The following is a 20,167-nucleotide window of genomic DNA, read 5'->3' on the forward strand; positions in this document are numbered from 1 at the left end:
CCTACCTTTTAAAAATACAAAACAAAAAACTTAGACCATAAAAAAAAGCTCCTGCCTTTTTCTCAACCCTCATAGATTGTAAGCTCTTGAGAGCAGATCCCTCACTCCTCTTGTTTGAATTGCTAATAAGTGTGTATTTCTCATTTTTTTAAAATATATATTTCTTTTTTAAAATGATTACAGTATTTATTTTTACTGTATTATTATTAAGATATAAAAAATGTGGACATTTATAGAATCTTTATGAACTCTTCCTGCCGTGCTTAATGCATACAGTATCAAATATTTTATTATTGTTATTATTATTATCATCATCACTTTTTTATTACTATTATTATTAATATTATTACCATATTCTCAAAGATGTCAGAGAAAAATTAGGAAATTTATAGAAACTTTATGCACTCCTCATGCTGTGCATACAGTCTTGAATGTTTTATTATTATTATGATTAATAATAATACATTATTATTATTATCACCATTATTGTTTTATATTATTATTATTATTATTATTAATAATAATAATAGTAATATGTATTAATTTTATCACTATTATAATTGTATTACATTATTATTATTAATAATAATTATAATACATATTATTATTATTATTATTATAATTTTATGTTATATTATGATTGTTATTATTATTAGTAATAAGTATTAATATTATCATTATTATTATTTTATTATATTATTATTAATAATAGTAATAAGTATTAATATTATCATTACTATTATTTTATTATTATATTATTATTATTTTTATTAGTAATAAGTATTAATATTATTATTATTATTTTATTACTATTATTTTTTAAGTTTCCTTCTAGAGAAGACATAATCCTTATTGTACATCACAATTTAAAAGGATGAAAACATAACGGGAAGCTGTAGCTCAGCTTTTTCCAAATGATGTGTCTCCAGCTGTGGCAAAACTACAACTCGCAGCAGGCCTGGACAGCCAAAGGCTGTTTAGGCATGCTAGGAGTTATAGTTTTGCAACAGCTGGAGACACACTGTTTGGAAAACACTGCTGTAGTTACTGCTGGGCAGTTAGGGACTATAATTCTCCTGCTTGACCGGTATGGGATAGACCTGGAATACAGGTATGAATTATCCCTTATACATTCTAATTTCAGAAGCCACAGTTTTTTGGCTTTACATAGTCATTAGGATTTTGCATCACTAAATGTAGCAGATTTTGTTTGGCATTGAAAGGGTTTCACTTGCAGAAACGAAAAAAAAAAAAATCACGGAATAAGACTGGAAGAGTTGCTGCTGACAGCTTGTTGTGGGAGCGAGAAACATGATCCAATGACAGATGGGACCGAGAGAGTCAATGAGATAGGTATCTGAGCAAAGCACACCTGTGGTGGCAACCTATCCCAGGGGAGAGGGTGTGGTGATGAGAGCGGCGGTGGAAAAAGGAGCGAAGCAGGACTGGAGTGGAAAACAATTCCCCATTAAGGAATAATTAGTAGACGTCTTGTCTGACCGAGGAGCAAATCATGACCATCAGTGATAGCTGCGCCTGAATCATACAGGGGCACAGAGTTTTGTAGGAACTGGGATTACCGTATTTATCTGAATATAACTCCTGCTCTGCAAAAAAAATTTGGGCTGTGCAAAATATCCAAGACTGGTGCATGACACAAGTAAATGAGAGAAGATGATGGAGCGGCCACCACCTGAGGTTCCCGATGACCTTGTCACACAGAGAACTGCGTACGATGGAGGAAAGTGGGTGCGTCTGAATGTGGGAGGCACAGTGTTCCTTACAACAAAACAGACTCTGTGCCAGGAACCCAACTCTTTTCTTTGCCGGCTCTGCCAGGAGTCCCAGTTGTTGTCTGAGACGGTGAGAGACAGAGACTACATCTCCTTCTTTATCACTTCCACCATCTGTTCATTCTCATCTCATCATATTGTTAACATTACCCTCGCAGTTCCACTTCTGTATTATAGTCAGTGACTTTTTTTTTTTTTACTTTATCTTTTTCTCTAAAATGTTTTTAGGATGAGACTGGGGCATTTCTTATTGACCGGGACCCATCGTACTTTGGTGCAATCTTACGATACTTGCGATATGGTAAACTGGTAATAGACAAGAACGTATCTATTGAAGGTAAAGTCTTTTGTTGCCCAGTACCCTTTCTGCCCTGTCAGGTAGCCTCCTTCAGTGTCCTTAGGGCCTCTTGCACCCCGTTTTCCCCTTGTACATATGTTCTGCAGTGTACTGTATTCTAAAATGTGCTGTAAGAGTTATGTCATGTGATTGTTACCCAGGAGGTACCAGTGACCTGGTGATCCCAAGAGTGACCTATGGGCTCCCTATAGTTTCCCCCATATAAGCCCTGGGTGGAGCTTCCCTCTCTTGGAGCTTAGAGCTCTTGCTTCCTGCTGAGATCCAGTGCAGTCGCTTAGTGTGTGTGTCCAGAGTGTTGGAGACCTCAAAGTCAAGTCCTGCAGCCACCATCAACTCAAGTAAACTAAAGTCACAGCTTTATGAGTCAAATAAAGTCAGTCCCTGTCATCTGTCAAGTCAGCGTGGTCTGCATTCAATTTTCCAGTCCTACAACAAGTCCCAGCAAGCCTTTAAGGTCTCTGCATCACTGGTCACCTCATTGTGCCCTGGCTGAACTGTATATACGTTATCAACTGTCTACCCTCAGTAAAGCTACCGTTGTCCATAACTTGGAGTCAGAGTCTTTATTGTCCCCGTGCCTAGCCCAGGATCCAGCTGTATACCTTCGGGTGGTTTTAGGCTAAACCACATCCTGGCGTCATGAATACAAGGGGTTAATGCCATCTGCCCCTAGGGTAACAACATCTGCCCTCGTTACACCCCGCTACCACACTTTTATTAACAAGTAACTTATTTTTGCTATATCTGTTACAGATTCTTTATATTTACTGAAAATGTATTGATAAGGACGTTGTAGTGCTCAAATACTGTACAATTTACTGCTTGGCATGAATGTTATTGGTTTTAAATATATGTTCAGAAAATGGTATACTGTCATATAATGGAAGTAGATTAGGATATGCTAAAGAAGAATTTACAGGTGGCACTATAACCATTGCCTTGGCATATAAAGATGCCTACCAATTAATATAGAATAAACTTCCCAGCAACCACAATAAAGTTGATCTGCCCAGAACCCTTGTCCAGTTCTGTATTGCTGGCAGTGGGGCAAGGCTGAGAATATATATAAGTGCAGGAAGCATGTGGATTATTTTACATGGAAGTGAAGATGGCCTTTTGGGAGGAGGCCTTTGGGATGTTTGAAGCATGTTGTCCTAATACCTGTCATGGTGTGTGTCTCTACTATTGCTTGAGGACTTCCACATTGGTTCTTCATCCTTTTTGGGCTTGCACAGTGAAAGGGTGGTTGCACTAGGATGGAGTTACTTGTAGTTGCCCTGTGGTACACCCTGTGGGGAAGTGCTGAAATTTAGGGGTTACATAGTTACATAGTTACATCGTTACATAGTTAGTACGGTCGAAAAAAGACATATGTCCATCAAGTTCAACCAGGGAATTAAGGGGTAGGGGTGTGGCGGGATATTGGGGAAGGGATGGGATTTTATATTTCTTCATAAGCATTAATGTTATTTTGTTCCAGGAATGTATCTAATCCTGTTTTAAAGCTGTTAATTGTTCCAGGGTTTCCTTGGTAGTTGTGTGCTATGATGATGCCAGACACAGGGGTAAACTTAAAGAAACCTGCAGTTTCTTCACTGAACAATTCAGCATAATGAGACAGGCAGTGGCGTCGCTAGGGGGGGACCAGAGGGGGCCATGGCCCCCCCTAGATCAGTCCGTGCCCCCCCTTGGGCCCCCCCCCAGTTTAAAATAAATAGGGATGTCCCGATACATTGATGGCTCCGCCCCCAGCACAGGAGAGAACGGGCAGAGAGCTGACAGGTCACACAGCAGAGCGGCCGCTTCATGTTAGGTGAGTGATGTCCCGTGTCCTGCCTCTCTCCCCCCTGATCAGCAGTATAACCCGGGGCTGAGTAATGTGTATAGTAGCAGTCCAGAGGGGTCACTTTATCACAACAATTTTTGGGAAAAATTGCGGCAAAAATTGCGCGCTTTTATCGTGATTTTTCGTAAATCGCAGTAAAACAGCTCAATTTTTGCCGCGATTTTTCTATAAATTGTTCTGGTAATGTGTCCTGTGGGAGACCTGTGGACACTGGAGGAGGGAAAGTGACCCCTCTGGAAGGACAACATGTGAACACATTAACCCCTCATTAACCCCTCAAGGGTACATTCACATGTACAGGATCTGCTGCATATTTTTGCTGCATATTTTGTGCAGCTGATTTTGCAACCCATTAGCTTCAATAGGTAGCAAAATCAGCTGCAGAAAATATGCAGCAGATCCTGTACGTGTGAGCGTATCCTAAGGGCTCATTCAGGGGTGGATCCGCATTGTATTTTACGCTGCAGATCCACCGACAGTGCTGCCTCTATCTGTGCCTGATCATAATGGCAATCCTTCACTACGAGCAGACACGCTTTGATGTGTATACTCGCACACATCATGGCCGCTCCTGCTCTCTGAACTAGGCCGAGAGCAGCCGCGATGTGTGCGAGTATACACATCACAGCGTGTCTGCTCGTAGTGGTGGATTGCCGTTATGAGCAGGCACAGATGGAGGCAGCACTGTAGGGTGCATTGTCGGGGGATCCGCAGCGTAAAATATGCTGGGGTTCCATCCGTGTAAATGAGCCCTAAGGACACAAGGCGTATGTGTACGCACAGTGCCTGCTCCCACTGTGTTGTATAAATCATTAGCTAGAACCCTCGGCTAATGCCAGACATCACCAATCAGGCTGATGTCTGACATTAACACTTTAGATGCCGCTATCAAAGTTGATGGTAGTGTCCAAAAGTTTTAACGCCTTAAGGTCCGAGCGTTTTTCCGTTTTTGTACTTTTGTTTTTTCCTCCTTACCTTTTAAAAATCATAACCCTTTCAATTTTGCACCTAAAAGTCCATATGATGGCTTATTTTTTGCACCACCAATTCTACTTTATAATGACATCAGTCATTTACCCAAAAATCTATGGCAAAAACGGAAAAAAATCATTGTGTTTATATATATATATATATATATATATATATATATATATATATATAAATATGTGTGTGTGTGTGTGTATATATATATATATATATATATATATATATATATATATATATATACACATACACACGTTTTAAAATTGCCCCCCCACTTTTGTCACTGGCCCCCCATGTGCCCCCCCTAAATTTGAATGCTGGAAACACCACTGGAGACAGGTCACAGCTGCATTTACAGAACATTGTTGATCATAGATGTGAGAGCTATATCCACTTGTCTCACATCCACTGCAATCCCAATAACGGGGTACAGGTCTTATGGGCCATGTCTCGGTAGCCACATGGTAACAGGACATGCTGGGAGCCCAATTCAGTCCTATTGTGCTGCTATGGGGCCCTTATGCAATTTATCACCATTGTGTAGATTTCTCCACCTTCCTCTCTTTTTATTGCTCTCAGATGAAGACTAGGTATAACTAGTGTTCTGGACTGTATTTTTTTGCAGGCGCTGGTACTGCCCAAAGCTGTTTTGGACTCCACAGACACACTCACAGGGAACTCTCCATCCTCCACACTCCTCCTATTCCTCTTTGTAGAGAGGCTGGACCAGAGCAAGCTCTTTCCTCACTACTGGAAGGTTCCCAGTAGAGTGTGTATGTACTAATGCCCCGGCCACACTGCAAAAATTACACAGCAATGGTTTGAGAAACATGACAAAGAGTTAAGGGTGTTGACTTTGCCTCTAAATTCTATTGTCATCTAAACAGAATGGTGACCATTAAGCTTCTTGTCCTTGTCTGAGATTTGTTACTATGAAGCATTTTGTGTCTCTGTCTTGTGAAGTAGGAAAATGAAAAGAATCCATTATTTGAACTTTTATAGTCTGCATTTACTTTTTTGCAGGGGAACTCAATATAGTGAAACTTATTTGAGAAGACACTCAAAACTGCATTAAAAAAGTGGTCTTATCTATGCATGATGTATGATGGACGTAAAATCCCTCACACAAAATCTGGTCTGGATAAGGGGGTAGCCTTCTTAAAATGGTGGCATATTGGAGGGGTTTGGAGGTTTCCTGAAATTAAAAAACATACATATTTACATTTCCTTTTCATTATTAAATCTTCATTTGGACTTGTATCTCTTCCTTACGGTACTAAATTGCAGGAGTGTTAGAAGAAGCTGAGTTCTACAACATTGCTTCGTTGGTCAAAATAATTCATGAGAAAATAAAGGAGGCCGAAGTCAATAAGGTAATTCAGAGTAACACAAAAACACCATATTTGCACTTAAAGGGGTTCTCCGGTGCTTAAACATCTTATCCCCTATCCAAAGGATAGGGGATAAGATGCCTGTTCACGGGAGTCCCGCCGCTAGGGACCCCCGTGATCTTGCACGTGGCACCCCTTTAGTAATCAGTCCCCGGAGCGTGTTCGCTCCGGGTCTGATTACCGGCGACCACACGGCCGGCGGCGTGTGATGTCACGCCTACGCCCCCGTGTGACGTCACGCTCCCCCCTCAATGCAAGCCTCAAGGCTTGCATTGAGGGGCGGAGCGTGATGTCACACGGAGCGGAGGCGTGACGTCACACACGGCCGGCCGTGTGGCCGCCGGTAATCAGACCCAGAGCGAACACGCTCCAAGGACTGATTACAAACGGGGTGCCGCGTGCAAGATCCCAGGGGTCCCCAGCGGCGGGACTCCCGCGATCAGGCATCTTATCCCCTATGCTTTGGATAGGGGATAAGATGTCTAAGCACCGGAGTACCCCTTTAAATTTTATCCATGAACTCAAATTTCTACTTTTGGACTAGAGACTTAAACTTAGGGTGCTCTTACATGCAGCACTACCAGCTAATGCTTTGGATAAAGAAAACTGATGCTAAAGTCATAGAATAGGACCTTTTTAAAAGGAAAGTAGGTTGGTCTGATTCTGGGTCCATACTGAATTCGGGGGCTGGATGATGTCGAAGGCCGCAGTGGTCTTCAACTTGTGGACCTCCAGAGGTTTCAAAACTACAACTCCCAGCAAGCCCGGTCAGCCGATGGCTGCCCAGGCTTGCTGGGAGTTGTAGTTTTGAAACATCTGGTGGTCCGCAGGTGGAAGACCACTGAGGGCGGAGAGTTCACTCGAGAATAAGCCGAGGGGGGTGTTTTCAGCACGAAAAATCGTGCTGAAAAACTCGGCTTATACTCGAGTATATACGGTATATTTATTTTTGGGTGATATCGTGTAACCACATCCAGCTCTCACTTTATATAGAAGGTCCATATTTATTATCACTATGTTGGTTTATTGTTAAAGAACTATCCAGTGCTTGACAAAATATATCAGTCATTTACTTAGTAAATGAGTCTATGATGGATTTAATATAGATAATGGGGGTGCCCACACCCCAGGCGCTGCATGTCATCTTACAGTTCAGGTAAACTGTGTATCCTTGTGACTGGCACAGAGCAGCTGGTGGTATCTGAATAAATCATAGGGAACAAATTACGCAGTTCACTGAACAATCCAAAACATCCTGCTCTTATATGCAGCAAAATAACAGCGTCGGACTAAGACGAGGGCAGGAAACTGCAAAATAAGTCATATAAGACTAGATATGGGAAAAACATGCAGTCGACTGTACATTTATAATATATAGATAATAAAATAAACATGTTACATGTAATAAAGAATTAATTATGCTTTTTATTTCCTATCTTGCTCTGTAGTGTACCCTTGAGATAAGGTGTCCTAGGTGCCTAATAGCCTCTCTTCTTTATTAAATATCTGGTTAAATCACCCCAGAAATACAGAAAAAAATTGACAATTTATTTTCTGTCCAAGAGCCAATACAATGATAACCCCCAAACATACAGTAGAACCAAAAAAAATGACCAATAAGCAGTTGCAAGAAAAAAAGCATCCAAGCCCACATCAATATGAGACAATAACAGAAAGAGATGGCGACTCCCTATTTGATGACTAATACTGGAGATGATGATTAGGACAATAAGACAAATGAATAATAATGATGACAGCAAGGAATAAAACAGAAGGTGACTGAATAAAGACAGGAACCGGCCCTAACTAACTCTCCCTAATCTTTCCCTACATTTTCCCTAAACTCTAAACTAATATCAGGCACCACTAAACCCTAATAAACTAAAAATTCCAGGAGTCATAACTTTATTTTTTCTTATGCGTGACTGCATAAGGCCTTGTATTTCTGTGGAAAACCCTTTTAAAAGAAAGGTTAGAGTCACCTGCTTCTGTTGCCAAGTAATCAAACACTGTATAGCCACCATACCTTTCCTATCACTGGTTTATGGTATATAAACCATCGGACAGTACTGATACATTTCACAGGGAAAATGCATCATTATGTTTGTAAAAAAAAAAAAAAAAAAAACACTAGGCAAATAGAAATTAGCAAGTGGCACTACTGTTATTGCTCAAGTGTGAACAAGTCGGGCAATAAAACACATGGGGTGGTGCTTACATCCAATATAGTCCAACAGAATCCATGCTAAGCAATACCAGGTAGAAAAAATGGGCACTCACTCTTAAAAGGTCCCTTTTATTTCTTCATATTAAAAATCGCTCCCCTGGCGAGGGAACAAGACGAACACCGCCGGTGTTCGTCTTGTTCCCTCGCTAGGAGAGCAAATTTGAACAAATAAAAGTGACCTTTTAAGGGTGAGTGCCCTTTTTTTTTTTCAATGACCTGACATGTTCTTAGTCTTTATAAAATTATGATAGGATTCCAATACCTTCTAAATCATGCAACTATTGCTTTTGTTGCTATTTGATGCAAGTATTGCAACTATTGCTTATGTTTGCAGCAACAAAAGCAATAGTTGCATGATGTATACAGTGTAGTGCAAGATGACCAAAATAACTTCTGTGAAAAATGTTCTTTATGTTTGCAAAGCATTATAGTGGTTATGGTGGATATAACTCTTAGTTGACTTTAATAGCCTCATATTTTCTTCTCAGTCCCAACAGAAACATGTCTACCGGGTGTTACAATGTCAAGAGGCAGAGTTGGCTCAGATGGTCTCTACTATGTCCGACAGCTGGAAATTTGAGCAGGTAAAGGCCAACCTCTCATAACTCAACTAAAGAATACATGTAAAGGAACAACATGGAAATATATTTGCTTTCATCCTTCTATAATACTGTATATGCATTGAATATAAAAACATTCTATATATGACACCCAAATACCCTCAAGGCTCTGATCATACACTGTGCTGCCTATAAAAAGTACGGGCACATTGTCAGTACCCCTAGAGGTTTGGCATGATCGCCTTGGGTATAGGCACCGCATGTTTACAACCTAGGAACAAAACATCGTGTTAAAGACATATTTGCTCGATTATAAGACAAGGTTTTTTTTTTTTTAGAAAAAAACTCCTAAAAAAAAAAAAGTCTTATAATCGAAGTTGTTTTAGAATTGGGCGTTAGGGCTGCACAGTATTTCGCTAATACAAATCAAAATATTGTCTGCTCGCGATAACTTCATTTATGCGGCGGCGGCGGCAAACATTATTACGGTACCTTGCCTTGTGGCAGCCTGGCCCAGCTCCTCTGCGTGTCCACTACCTCACCGTAGTGCCTGGTGCTCGGAGGAAGTGTTCTTTCACTTGATGAAGTCACTTCCTCCCAGTGCTCTGTGGTAAATGCAGCGGCGATGCATGGGAAAAAAGAATGCCGCAGAGTAGCTCCAAGAACCCTGGATTCTGACTTATTTGCCGAGTCCAGTCCTGGTATATATTTTACATTAAATTAAGTTAAAGGGGTACTCTGGTGGAAAACTTTTCTTTTAAATGAACTGGTGCCAGAAAGTTAAACAGATTTGTAAATGACTTCTATGAAAATATCTTAATCCTTTCAGAACTTTTTAGCAGCTGTATGCTACAGAAGAAAATCTTTATTTTTTTAATTTATTTTTTGTGTTGTCCATAGTGCTCTCTGCTGACACCTGATGCACGTATCAGGAACTGTCCAGAGCAGGAGAAAATCCCCATAGCAAACCTATGCTACTCTGGACAGTTCCTGACACAGACCAAGGTGTCAGCAGAGAGCACTGTGGACAAAACAAAATAGAAATTCAAAAAGTAAAGAAATTCCTCTGTAGCATACAGCTGTTAAAAAGTACTGAATGGATTAAGATGTTTTAATAGAAGTCATTTACAAATCTATTTAACTTTCTGGCACCAGTTCATAAAAAAAAAAAAAAAGTTTTCCACCAGAATACCCCTTTTAATTCCTTCCCATTTCATATCTGAAGGGAATGGACATGAAATGGGGAGTATTTTACAGGAAATTGATGGGATTTCATATGAAATGGGGAGAATGGACATGAAATGGGGGAAAGGTAATGTACATAGAATGAGGGGAATGGCCATGAAATGGGGGCATGGAATAAGGGTAAGGGGCATGAAATGGGGGGATTGAACATGAAATGGAGGGGATTGGATATGAAATTGGGAGGAATGGACATGAAATTACAGGATTGGACAGGAAATAGGGAGAATGGGAATGGACATGAAATGGGGGAATGAACATAAAATGGAGGGGAATGGACAATAAATAGGGAGAATGGCCTACAACAACCAATCAACTCAGCCAACGAGCTCTGGTAAAGTGAAACAATGGGAATGGACATAAAATGAAAGGGATTGAATAGGAATCAATGCTGCACTAATTAAACAAAGTATTATGGCAAAAACAGTGGGGGAGATTTATCAAAACCAGTGCAAAAGGAAAGTGGCCCAGTTGCCCATAGCAACCAATCAGATCGCTTCTTTCATTTTGCAGAGGCCTTGTTAAAAATGAAAGAAGCGAGCTGATTGGTTGCTATGGGCAACTGGGCCACTTTTCCTCTGGACAGGTTTTGATAAATCTCCCCCAGTATCTTTTGATTCTCGTAAAGTTCCATAAAGTAGTCTTACAGTCAGGCTTTTTTTTCTCTTTGAGGGTGCGTTCACACTGAGCAAATCAAGAGGAATTCACGCTGAAAAATGTACGTACGAATAAAAAATTATTTTCATGCGAAATTTGCGCAGAATTTGCACGAAATTCGCTCGTAATTGCGCATGGAAATGGGGGAGAAAGAAGTGAAGGTTTTTTCAGCCATTTCCGCGCAAATTCCGCGCAAAAACGGTGTTGGGAGGAAATTTTTTTTACCATTGACTTCTATTGATTTCTGCTAGCGGATTCCGCTTGAAGAATGAACATGTTCTTTCTTCAAGCGGAACGGAATTCAGCGTCAGAATTCCGCTAGCAGAATTTCCGCAGTGTGAACAGGACAGCGGAAAAAACATTACAGTCAATGGCAGAGGAGATGTAAATTAATTTGGAGCAGAGAATTCAAGAAGAATTACTCGAGTAAATTCTTCTTGAATTACTCAGCATGAAAATGCACCCTCAATAAGATCCAAAGTTTTTTTTTTTTTTTTTATTTGGGGGGGGGGGGGGGGGGGTCGTCGTCTATGGTGCATTAAAAGATCTGTTATGACATAGAAGGCTAAAATATTTTACATGATTGTCATCCATCATCTACAAGGTCATTTGCTACTAATCTATCTGCAGTCCAGTTTTATAATTTTTCTTTTTATATTTATAGAATGTGTAGTGAAAAGTTATACACAATTCTAATATACCGTTAGTCTCAGTTTTTTACTGATTCTTCTTATCTTTATTCATGGGATAATGCACTGCTGGCCGTCAATTATAATAATATAAAAAGGAGATCCAAAAAACTTAGAAAAGTGGCAGGTCTAGTGCATGTATATACGTCATGGAACTCTGAGGTGACTTCTGGTTTTCTTAATAATTTCCTATTCCTTATGATGTACTGCACAGCTGCTGCAGAGCTTCTTTCTGAACAGTAAAGAGCTTCTATTATATACACTGCAGTTCCTTAGGGAGTGATTATCCAATTCTCCAGCCTTGTATAGGACATCACCTTGTCTTATGGGATTGGCTTGATCGGGTAATCTGTCCAACAAAGTGATGACTGATGGAGGCACCCTGGTTGGGAAACACTGGCATACATCCGGGTGCCACTTGAGGCTGGAAACAGACATAGCACTTTTGTACTAAAAAGCTATTTTTTAGAAAAAAAAAAGTGGTGCAGCATGTTCTGGGTATGACATTTTTTTCATGAAATTCCTACTGGCGGACTTCTATATTCTACCTATAGACTTCTTATATAGCTTAAAAAGAAAATGCCATGTCTGAATGTATGTTGGTGTATTTCTTTTCCCCTATTTTTCAATAGAAGTTGAAATAATCACATGACTTGTAGGAAGAGAAGGTAAAATAGGAGGTAAAATTCTTAGGCTAAGTTCACATTGCGGAATCTCCGGGCAGAAAATTAGGACCACGCGGACATTGCAGTCTCCAATAGACTGCAATGTGTTCCGTGAGTATTTCCGCCTGAAGAATGAGCAACACCATTTTTCAGACAGAAATTTTCAAGCGGATTTTCCGTTCACAAATTCTGCTTCACAAATTCCGAAGTGTGAATTTGTGAACGGAAAACCATTCACTATACTACTATACATTTTACTAAGCGGAATTTCTGCCTGCAATTTCAAAGCAAAATTGCAGGCTGAAATTCCGTAGTGTGAACCTAGCCTTAATTAAAAAAAAATGCCTATACTGATATATATTAGTTTTGAAAAGAAAACTAAATGCTGGTGAAACCACACCCAGTTTGCCAATGAGCACATTGCACAAATAGCATGTGCGCCAGCGCAAAGTGGTATAGTAAATGAGAACACAGAATATCGATCTACATTGGCCACGCCTTCCTAAATGTTCTCCTATGTTTTCTATTTTCCAAATACAAAGTCAACGTTAGTCAAGGTAGAATTTTTACTTAAAAATGTCCATGTGGTGCTTAGGGTACGTTATGATGCATTAACGTTGGTGTGACACTCTTCCTTTTTTACAGCTGGTAAATGTGGGGTCTCCATACAGTTACAGTAGTGAAGGACAACCGGAATTCCTCTGTGTGGTATCAAGAGAGCTCCAGAGCAAGCTGAAAATATGTGGAAGCGAGGCCTGCAGTACAGCCCAGGTACACACTGTAATAATGGCTGCATGGTTCACATTGGTTCCTGTCACATAGCCAGGGTGCTATTGAGTTATTTTTTTAAAGGTATTCCTATGGTAAAGCTCAAGGCTAACAATGTATACCCTATTAGCCTACAATTATAGCTGCCAAGGAGCTGCATCCATATCAAGCCATAAACTAAAGGTGTATTATCCGTACAGCTATTGCCTGTGTGTCTCTGTGCAGAGAAAAAATAGAGGAAGTGAGGGCAGGAAAATAGGGCTCTAAATAGCCTCCTGGTTTGTCATTCAGCCTGCTGTGTGAGCAAGGGGCGCATCATAGAGCCTCAGTGCACACAGCCCTGCTTGTCCTCAGTGTACAGACCCCTGATTGTCCACAGCGTACAGAGCCCTGCTTGTCCTCAGTATACAGAGCCCTGCTTGTCCTCAGTGCACAGAGCCCTGCTTGTCCTCACTGCACAGAGCCCTGCTTGTCCTCACTGCACAGAGCCCAGCTCGTCCTCACTGCACAGAGCCCTGCTTGTCCTCTGCACAGAGCCCTGCTTGTCCTCTGTGCACAGATCCCTGCTTGTTCTCAGTATACAGAGCCCTGCTTGTCCTCAGTGCACAGAGTCCTGCTTGTCCTCAGTGTACAGAGCCCTGCTTGTTCTTAGTATACAAAGCCCTGCTTGTCCTCAGTGCTTGTTCTCAGTATACAGAGCCCTGCTTGTCCTCACTGCATAGATCCCTGCTTGTCCTTTGTGCACTGTTCCCTGCTTGTTCTCAATGTACAGAGCCCTGCTTGTCCTCACTGCATAGATCCCTGCTTGTCCTCAGTGTACAGAGCCCTGCTTGTCCTCAGTGTACAGAGCCCTGCTTACCCTTAGTGTACAGATCCCTGCTTGTTCTCAGTATACAGAGCCCTGCCTGTCCTCACTGCATAGATCACTGCTTGTCCTTTGTGCACAGAGCCCTTGTCCTTAGTGCCCACATGCCTGCTTGTACTCAGTGAACAGAACCCTGCTTGTCCCCAGTGTACAGAGCCCTGCTTGTCTTCAGTGCAGAGCCCTGCTTGTCTTCAGTGCAGAGCCCTGCTTGTCCTCAGTGTACATAGCCCTGCTTGTCCTCAGTATATAGAGCCCGGCCTGTCCTCAATGCAACGAGCCCTGCTTGTCCTCAGTGTACAGAGCCCTGCTTGTCCTCGATGCACAGATCCCTGCTTGTCCTCAATGTACAGAGCCCTTCTTGTCCTCAGTGTACAGAGACCTGCTTGTTCTCAGTGCATAGCTCCCTGCTTGTTCTTAGTATACAAAGTCCTGCTTTTCCTCATTGTACAGAGCCCTGCTTGTCCTTAGTGCACAGAGCCCTGCTTGTCCTCAGTTGACACAGTCCTGCTTGTCCTCAGTGCACAGAGCCCTGCTTGTCCTCAGTGCAGAGCCCTGCTTGTCCTCAGTGCACAGAGCCCTGCTTGTCCTCAGTGCACAGAGTCCTGCTTGTCCTCAGTGCACAGAGCCCTGCTTGTCCTCACTGCACAGATCCCTGCTTGTCCTCACTGCACAGATCCCTGCTTGTCTTCACTGCACAGAACCCTGCTTGTCCTCACTGCACAGAGCCCAGCTTGTCCTCACTGCACAGAGCCCTGCTTGTCCTCACTGCACAGAGCCCTGCTTGTCCTCACTGCACAAAGCCCAGCTCGTCCTCACTGCACAGAGCCCTGCTTGTCCTCACTGCACAGAGCCCTGCTTGTCCTCGGTGTGCAGAGCCCTGCTTGTCCTCGGTGCGCAGAGCCCTGCTTGTCCTCAGTGCACAGATCCCTGCTTGTTCTCAGTATACAGAGCCCTGCTTGTCCTCAGTGCACATAGTCCTGCTTGTCCTCAATGTACAGAACCCTGCTTGTTCTTAGAATACAAAGTCCTGCTTGTCCTCATTGCTTGTTCTCAGTATACAGAGCCCTGCTTGTCCTCACTGCATAGATCCGTGCTTGTCCTTTGTGCACAGAGCCCTGCTTGTTCTCATTGTACAGAGCCCTGCTTGTCCTAACTGCATAGATCCCTGCTTGTCCTCAGTGTACAGATCCCTACTTGTTCTCAGTCTACAGAGCCCTGCTTACCCTTAGTGTACAGATCCCAGCTTGTTCTCAGTATACAGAGCCCTGCTTGTCCTCAATGTACAGAGCCCTGCTTGTCCTCAGTGCACAGATTCCTTCTAGTTCTCAATATACAAAGCCCTGCTTGTCCTCAATGTACAGAGCCCTGCTTGTCCTCAGTGCACAGATCCTTCCTAGTTCTCAATTTACAAAAGTCCTGCTTGTCCTCAATGTACAGAGCCCTGCTTGTCCTCAGTGCACATTGTCCTGCTTGTCCTCAATGTACAGAGCCCTGCTTGTTCTCAGTATACAAAGCCCTGCTTGTCCTCAGTGTACAGAGCCCTGCTTGTCCTCACTGCATAGATCCCTGCTTGTCCTCACTGCACAGAGCCCTGCTTGTCCTCAGTGCACAGATCCCTGCTTGTCCTCAGTGCACAGAGCCCTGCTTGTCCTCAGTGTACAGAGCCCTGCTTGTTCTCAGTGTACAGAGCCCTGCTTGTCCTCAGTGTACAGAGCCCTGCTTGTCCTCAGTGTACAGAGCCCTGCTTGTCCTTTGTGCACAGAGCCCTGATTGTCCTCAGTGCAGAGCCCTGCTTGTCCTCAGTGTACAGAGCCCTGCTTGTCCTCAGTGTACAGAGCCCTGCTTGTCCTCAGTGTACAGAGCTCTGCTTGTCCCACCCACGCTTCCTGTATTTTGTCTCTTGTACAAGACAGCCTTTTTTCTCCCAAAATGTATAAAAAAAATAACCTATGTATATTTCAAATGTACATATGATGTTATCATCTACTTTATTTAAAAAGGTTTTTTTTTTGCAAATGACAGGTTCTCTTTAAGATCAGTGGGGGTCCAACAGATCAGACCCCCACAGAAGTAATGGCATGTCCTTGCAATGCTATTCCATCACATTATGAAAGTGGTCCCCAAGGTCCTCAAGGCCCACCAACACTCCGTTTTGTGTTTTTACCCCCCCCCCCCCCCCCGTTACTCCATTGGAATAGAACAGGGAAAAATTAAAATCCTGCCTGTTGGTGGGTCTTGAGGACTGGGTTGGGGACCTCTGCCTTATGATATGGGAATACCCCTCTAATTAACTTTGATTTTACTTTCAAATTGTCACCGCATAATGCCACCTAAAATATGAAAATAAAAAAAGGATCAATGCTTCATATGGGTTGTGTATTGCAAAATGTATTTAAAACATATTGGCCCACATTTATCATTGTAGGTGTAAGTGAAGCATTTTTTACACCCTTTTTTTGTGTGCTGATAATGTGTAGGAGCACCAAATTTATTTAATGTTCACAGAGCATTTGATAAATTTTGTGCAGGTAAACATTTTCTGAAATTTCTCTCTTCACATACACCAAAAAGCTACGCCAGGTCTGGGATGGTGTAGTTTTAGACTTTTCAGTGGCTTTGCGCCTTTTTTGCGCCTTTTTACAAAAAGGTGCAGTTCATAAATTTCAGTCCACGGCATACGCTGAATTGAAAAGCATGTACTGCTACTCCAAAACATCTGGAATGACTAAAATATTCTACCACCAAAAGGCGCAAAATAACACACAGTGCGCCAAAATAGCGCCTTTTGTACGGAGAAAAAAAGGTGTAAACTCATTGATAAATGTCGGCCATAGTTGTTGCAGCAATGAATTTCTCAGTAAATATTTAGCGCTAAATAATTTATTCTTTAACAAATTTGACTTAGGAAAGTTCAAAAGACTTACCTGCAGTTTTAGGTAAAACTATAGATTACAGATAGTAATATACTGATGATGCTGCATGGTTTTAGAACAGTGTTTCCCAACCAGCCAAACGCTGTCTGGGCCTGCTGAGAGTTGTAGTTTTGCTACAGCTGGAGCCACCCTGTTGAGAATCACTGTTGTAGGAGAAGGTGGATGTGGTTTTGCTTTAATATCTTGTGCACCAATCATTGAAAAGTAAGGGTAGGCTGGATTCACATGGCAGATATGGAGTGTATTTGGCGCATATTGCATGCTACACCTGATTTTTCAAATCAACGGGTGCTAGAAAATGATACAGATATGTAATTTTATTCAATTTAAAAATCGTAATCTTTCCAGTACTTATAAGCTGCTGTATGCTCCAGAGGAAGTTGTGTAGTTCTTTCCAGTCTGACCACAGATATCTCTGCTGACACCTCTGTCTGTGTCCAGAGCAGGAGAGGTTTTCTATGGGTATTTGCTCCTATTCTGTACATTTCCTGACACAGACAGAGGTGGCAGCAAAGAGCACTGTGGTCCAACTGGAAAGAACTACACAACTTCCTGTGGCGCATACAGCAGCTGAAAAGTACTGGAAGGATTAAGATTTTTTAAAACAGAAGTCATTTATAAATCAGTATAACTTTCTGGCGCCAGTCAATTTAAAAACTTTTATTTTTTGTCCAGACTTCCACTTTAGAAATAAAAATTGAGTAAGAAAAAAAAAAACACAGAAGACCAAGAGGGGGGGCTCTACTCATACCTAAGGGTTCTGTAGATATTTGCTGCTTAAAAACTCAACCAAGCAATGTTTGTTCGGAAGTGGGCCACATGACCCTATAGATGGGCCGCCCACTCCTCCATTTGTTGAATTTGTTATGTTAGTTTTTTGTTTTTTACCTGTTTTTTTCTTCTCATCACAGACTTTTGATGCTGAACAGGATGAAGAGGACGTGTTAGACCCTGAATATATTGTGTTCCAGGAGAGGGACAGAGAAAGCAGGCATTGACTCCAGTGAGTTTCCCCACATAGACATCTAATACCTTACGTTACACGCATCCTCATCTCCTCCATAACGTCTATGCAGTCTTGTATCTTTTATACTTGTAATGTTGGCTTCCCTTCCATTATTTCCACTAAACACAGAACGTCCCTTTTTCTCCCTTGTGGGATCCATTCCTATTTTCGGTAACTTTTGCCAACTTACCCCTTCGGCCTAGGCCCGTAGCACCTGACTGACCACCCATCTAGGAATCACTTTTTGTGTTCCCATCTTCACACTTGCATTTTCATCTCTCTCCCTTTTGCTTCCAGACATTGGGGGACATGTATCAATAATTGTGTAGCAATGTGTGATTTTATGTATGTTTTTTTTGCGTCAAATGGAGCATATTTGCGCCAAAATTATCAATTGTCGTACGCAAGTTTGCAATTTTGGCACAAATGTAGCCCTACAAAAGGTGCAGACCCCAGAATTCAAGGCAGTAAATCTGACTTTGGGACATTCTACTGTTGTAGCTATTTTCTCTGTCACTTTATTCATGGTGTAGATTTGCGCCTAAATGAAGGTATTTGCGCCTAAACTTGCGCCAAATCGAAAAGTCGCAATAAATTAATTCCAGACCAAAGAATGATTGTAACTGAAATCACGACTAACAAAGTGAAATCAGTGATTTTGTTCTAAACCATTTGGCGCAATTGTTTGTCGCAAAAAGTGACATAAAAGGAAATTTGAGATAAATCAGTCAAAAAAACAGGGTAAAATCCTTCATACATACCCCCCATTATCCTTAGTGGTCATTGCTCTACAGTCTTCATTTTTGTTAATGAATACCTCAAATAAAGCAGACTTTTTCACACCAATCTCTTATTGTTTATTTATACGTATTTTTGGATGTAAAAAATATACATGCTATGTACTACATTACACCTGGTAACACTCTCTACAGTACTGTTTCCCAACCAGTGCGCCTCCAGCTGTTTCAAAACTACAACTCCCAGCATGCCCGGACAGCCAAAGGCTGTCCGGGAATGCTGGGAGTTGTTGTTTTGCAACAGCTGGAGGCACACTGGTTGGGAAACACTGCACTACAGGCAATTGATTTCCTATTGTATACTCCCATAGAAGAATCACTGACCTGAAGCACATGTCTTATTTTAGGCGATTCGATGTTCTGTCCTTTTTCATTTATTACAGATGGGTAAATATATTATGTATTGATCAGGACTATTTAAGACATACAAAACTATTATGTCATAAGGTTTATTAGTGTATTAGTGCTTTTATGACTGATGCTACATGAAACATTAGCATAGCTTAGATATACAGTATATTTAATTTCCCTAGAAGATTTGAATGTCATCTATTTTTATGAGTTCTGATCATGAAGAATATTTTTGCATTTTATGGATATACAGTAGGTATATTTGCATCTTCTAAAAAATACCGACATTCAGCCATTTTTCCGCCATTAACTTGCATGCCTGGCTTGGAACACAAGTCACTGTTAGGATATGTTCGCATGGCAGAATTTCTGCAATTCCGCCAAAATTGCCACTGAATTCTGTGTTACCTAAACACAAATGTTTGCTGACATTCAAACCCCATTGATGTCAGTGGGATTTTGCTGCAGAATTTCTCAAAATATAACACCAGTTTTATATTTTGACAGAATACGAAAAGCAGAATTCCCGCGGCAGAATTGCTGCCATGGAAATTCTCCTAATTGGGACTGCAGAATCCCATTCAAATCAATTTGCAGAATCCTTCCACGGAATTCCACACAGAAATATTGCCATGTGAACACACCCTTAGTACCCCCTTTATATGGCTTTTCTCTTGGGCAAATAGAGGATTGAGCATTTTAAATCATTATTCTAAGCAACATGGGCACAGAATGGTCAAATTCTGTTAATCCAACCCAGAACCCAGAATAGCATATTGTATTAGAATAATTCCTGAACTATTCTAACATTGACAAATGGCCATTTTCTATACATGAACTTATGTCATTTAGGTTTAGTGATCCTATAAAGGGGTATTTTAAAGAGGTTATCCAGTAATAGAAGAACAGAGCAAATTTTCTCCAACAATAGTGCCACCCCTGTCCTTAGTTTGTGTATGGTATTACAACTTGGCTTCATTCTCTGCAATGGAACTGAGCTGCAATACCACACACAACCTGAAGACAAGAGTGGAG

At 41.4% G+C, this 20,167-nt stretch overlaps 1 protein-coding gene across 1 annotated transcript; it reads left to right on the forward strand.

The window, feature by feature from the left end:
- Positions 1-1,242: 1,242 nt before the first annotated feature.
- On the forward strand, positions 1,243-18,824 carry KCTD17 (potassium channel tetramerization domain containing 17). Its single transcript, XM_056524116.1, has 6 exons — positions 1,243-1,863; positions 2,022-2,130; positions 6,269-6,354; positions 9,088-9,183; positions 13,058-13,183; positions 17,890-18,824. The coding sequence occupies exons 1-6, from the start codon at positions 1,675-1,677 to the stop codon at positions 17,974-17,976; spliced, it is 693 nt and encodes a 230-aa protein (XP_056380091.1). The 5' UTR covers positions 1,243-1,674; the 3' UTR covers positions 17,977-18,824.
- The last annotated feature ends 1,343 nt before the right edge of the window (positions 18,825-20,167 follow it).

This window comes from Hyla sarda, chromosome 6, assembly GCF_029499605.1.
Source record: "Hyla sarda isolate aHylSar1 chromosome 6, aHylSar1.hap1, whole genome shotgun sequence".
NCBI lineage: Eukaryota > Metazoa > Chordata > Amphibia > Anura > Hylidae > Hyla > Hyla sarda.

Bases quoted from the DNA above. Each gene is read 5' to 3' on its own strand.
- KCTD17 (XM_056524116.1), top strand. From the start codon at position 1,675: ATGATGGAGCGGCCACCACCTGAGGTTCCCGATGACCTTGTCACACAG. The intron at 2,131-6,268 runs GTAAAGTCTTTT...ACTAAATTGCAG, and splicing joins CAAGAACGTATCTATTGAAG to GAGTGTTAGAAGAAGCTGAG. The intron at 9,184-13,057 runs GTAAAGGCCAAC...CCTTTTTTACAG, and splicing joins ACAGCTGGAAATTTGAGCAG to CTGGTAAATGTGGGGTCTCC.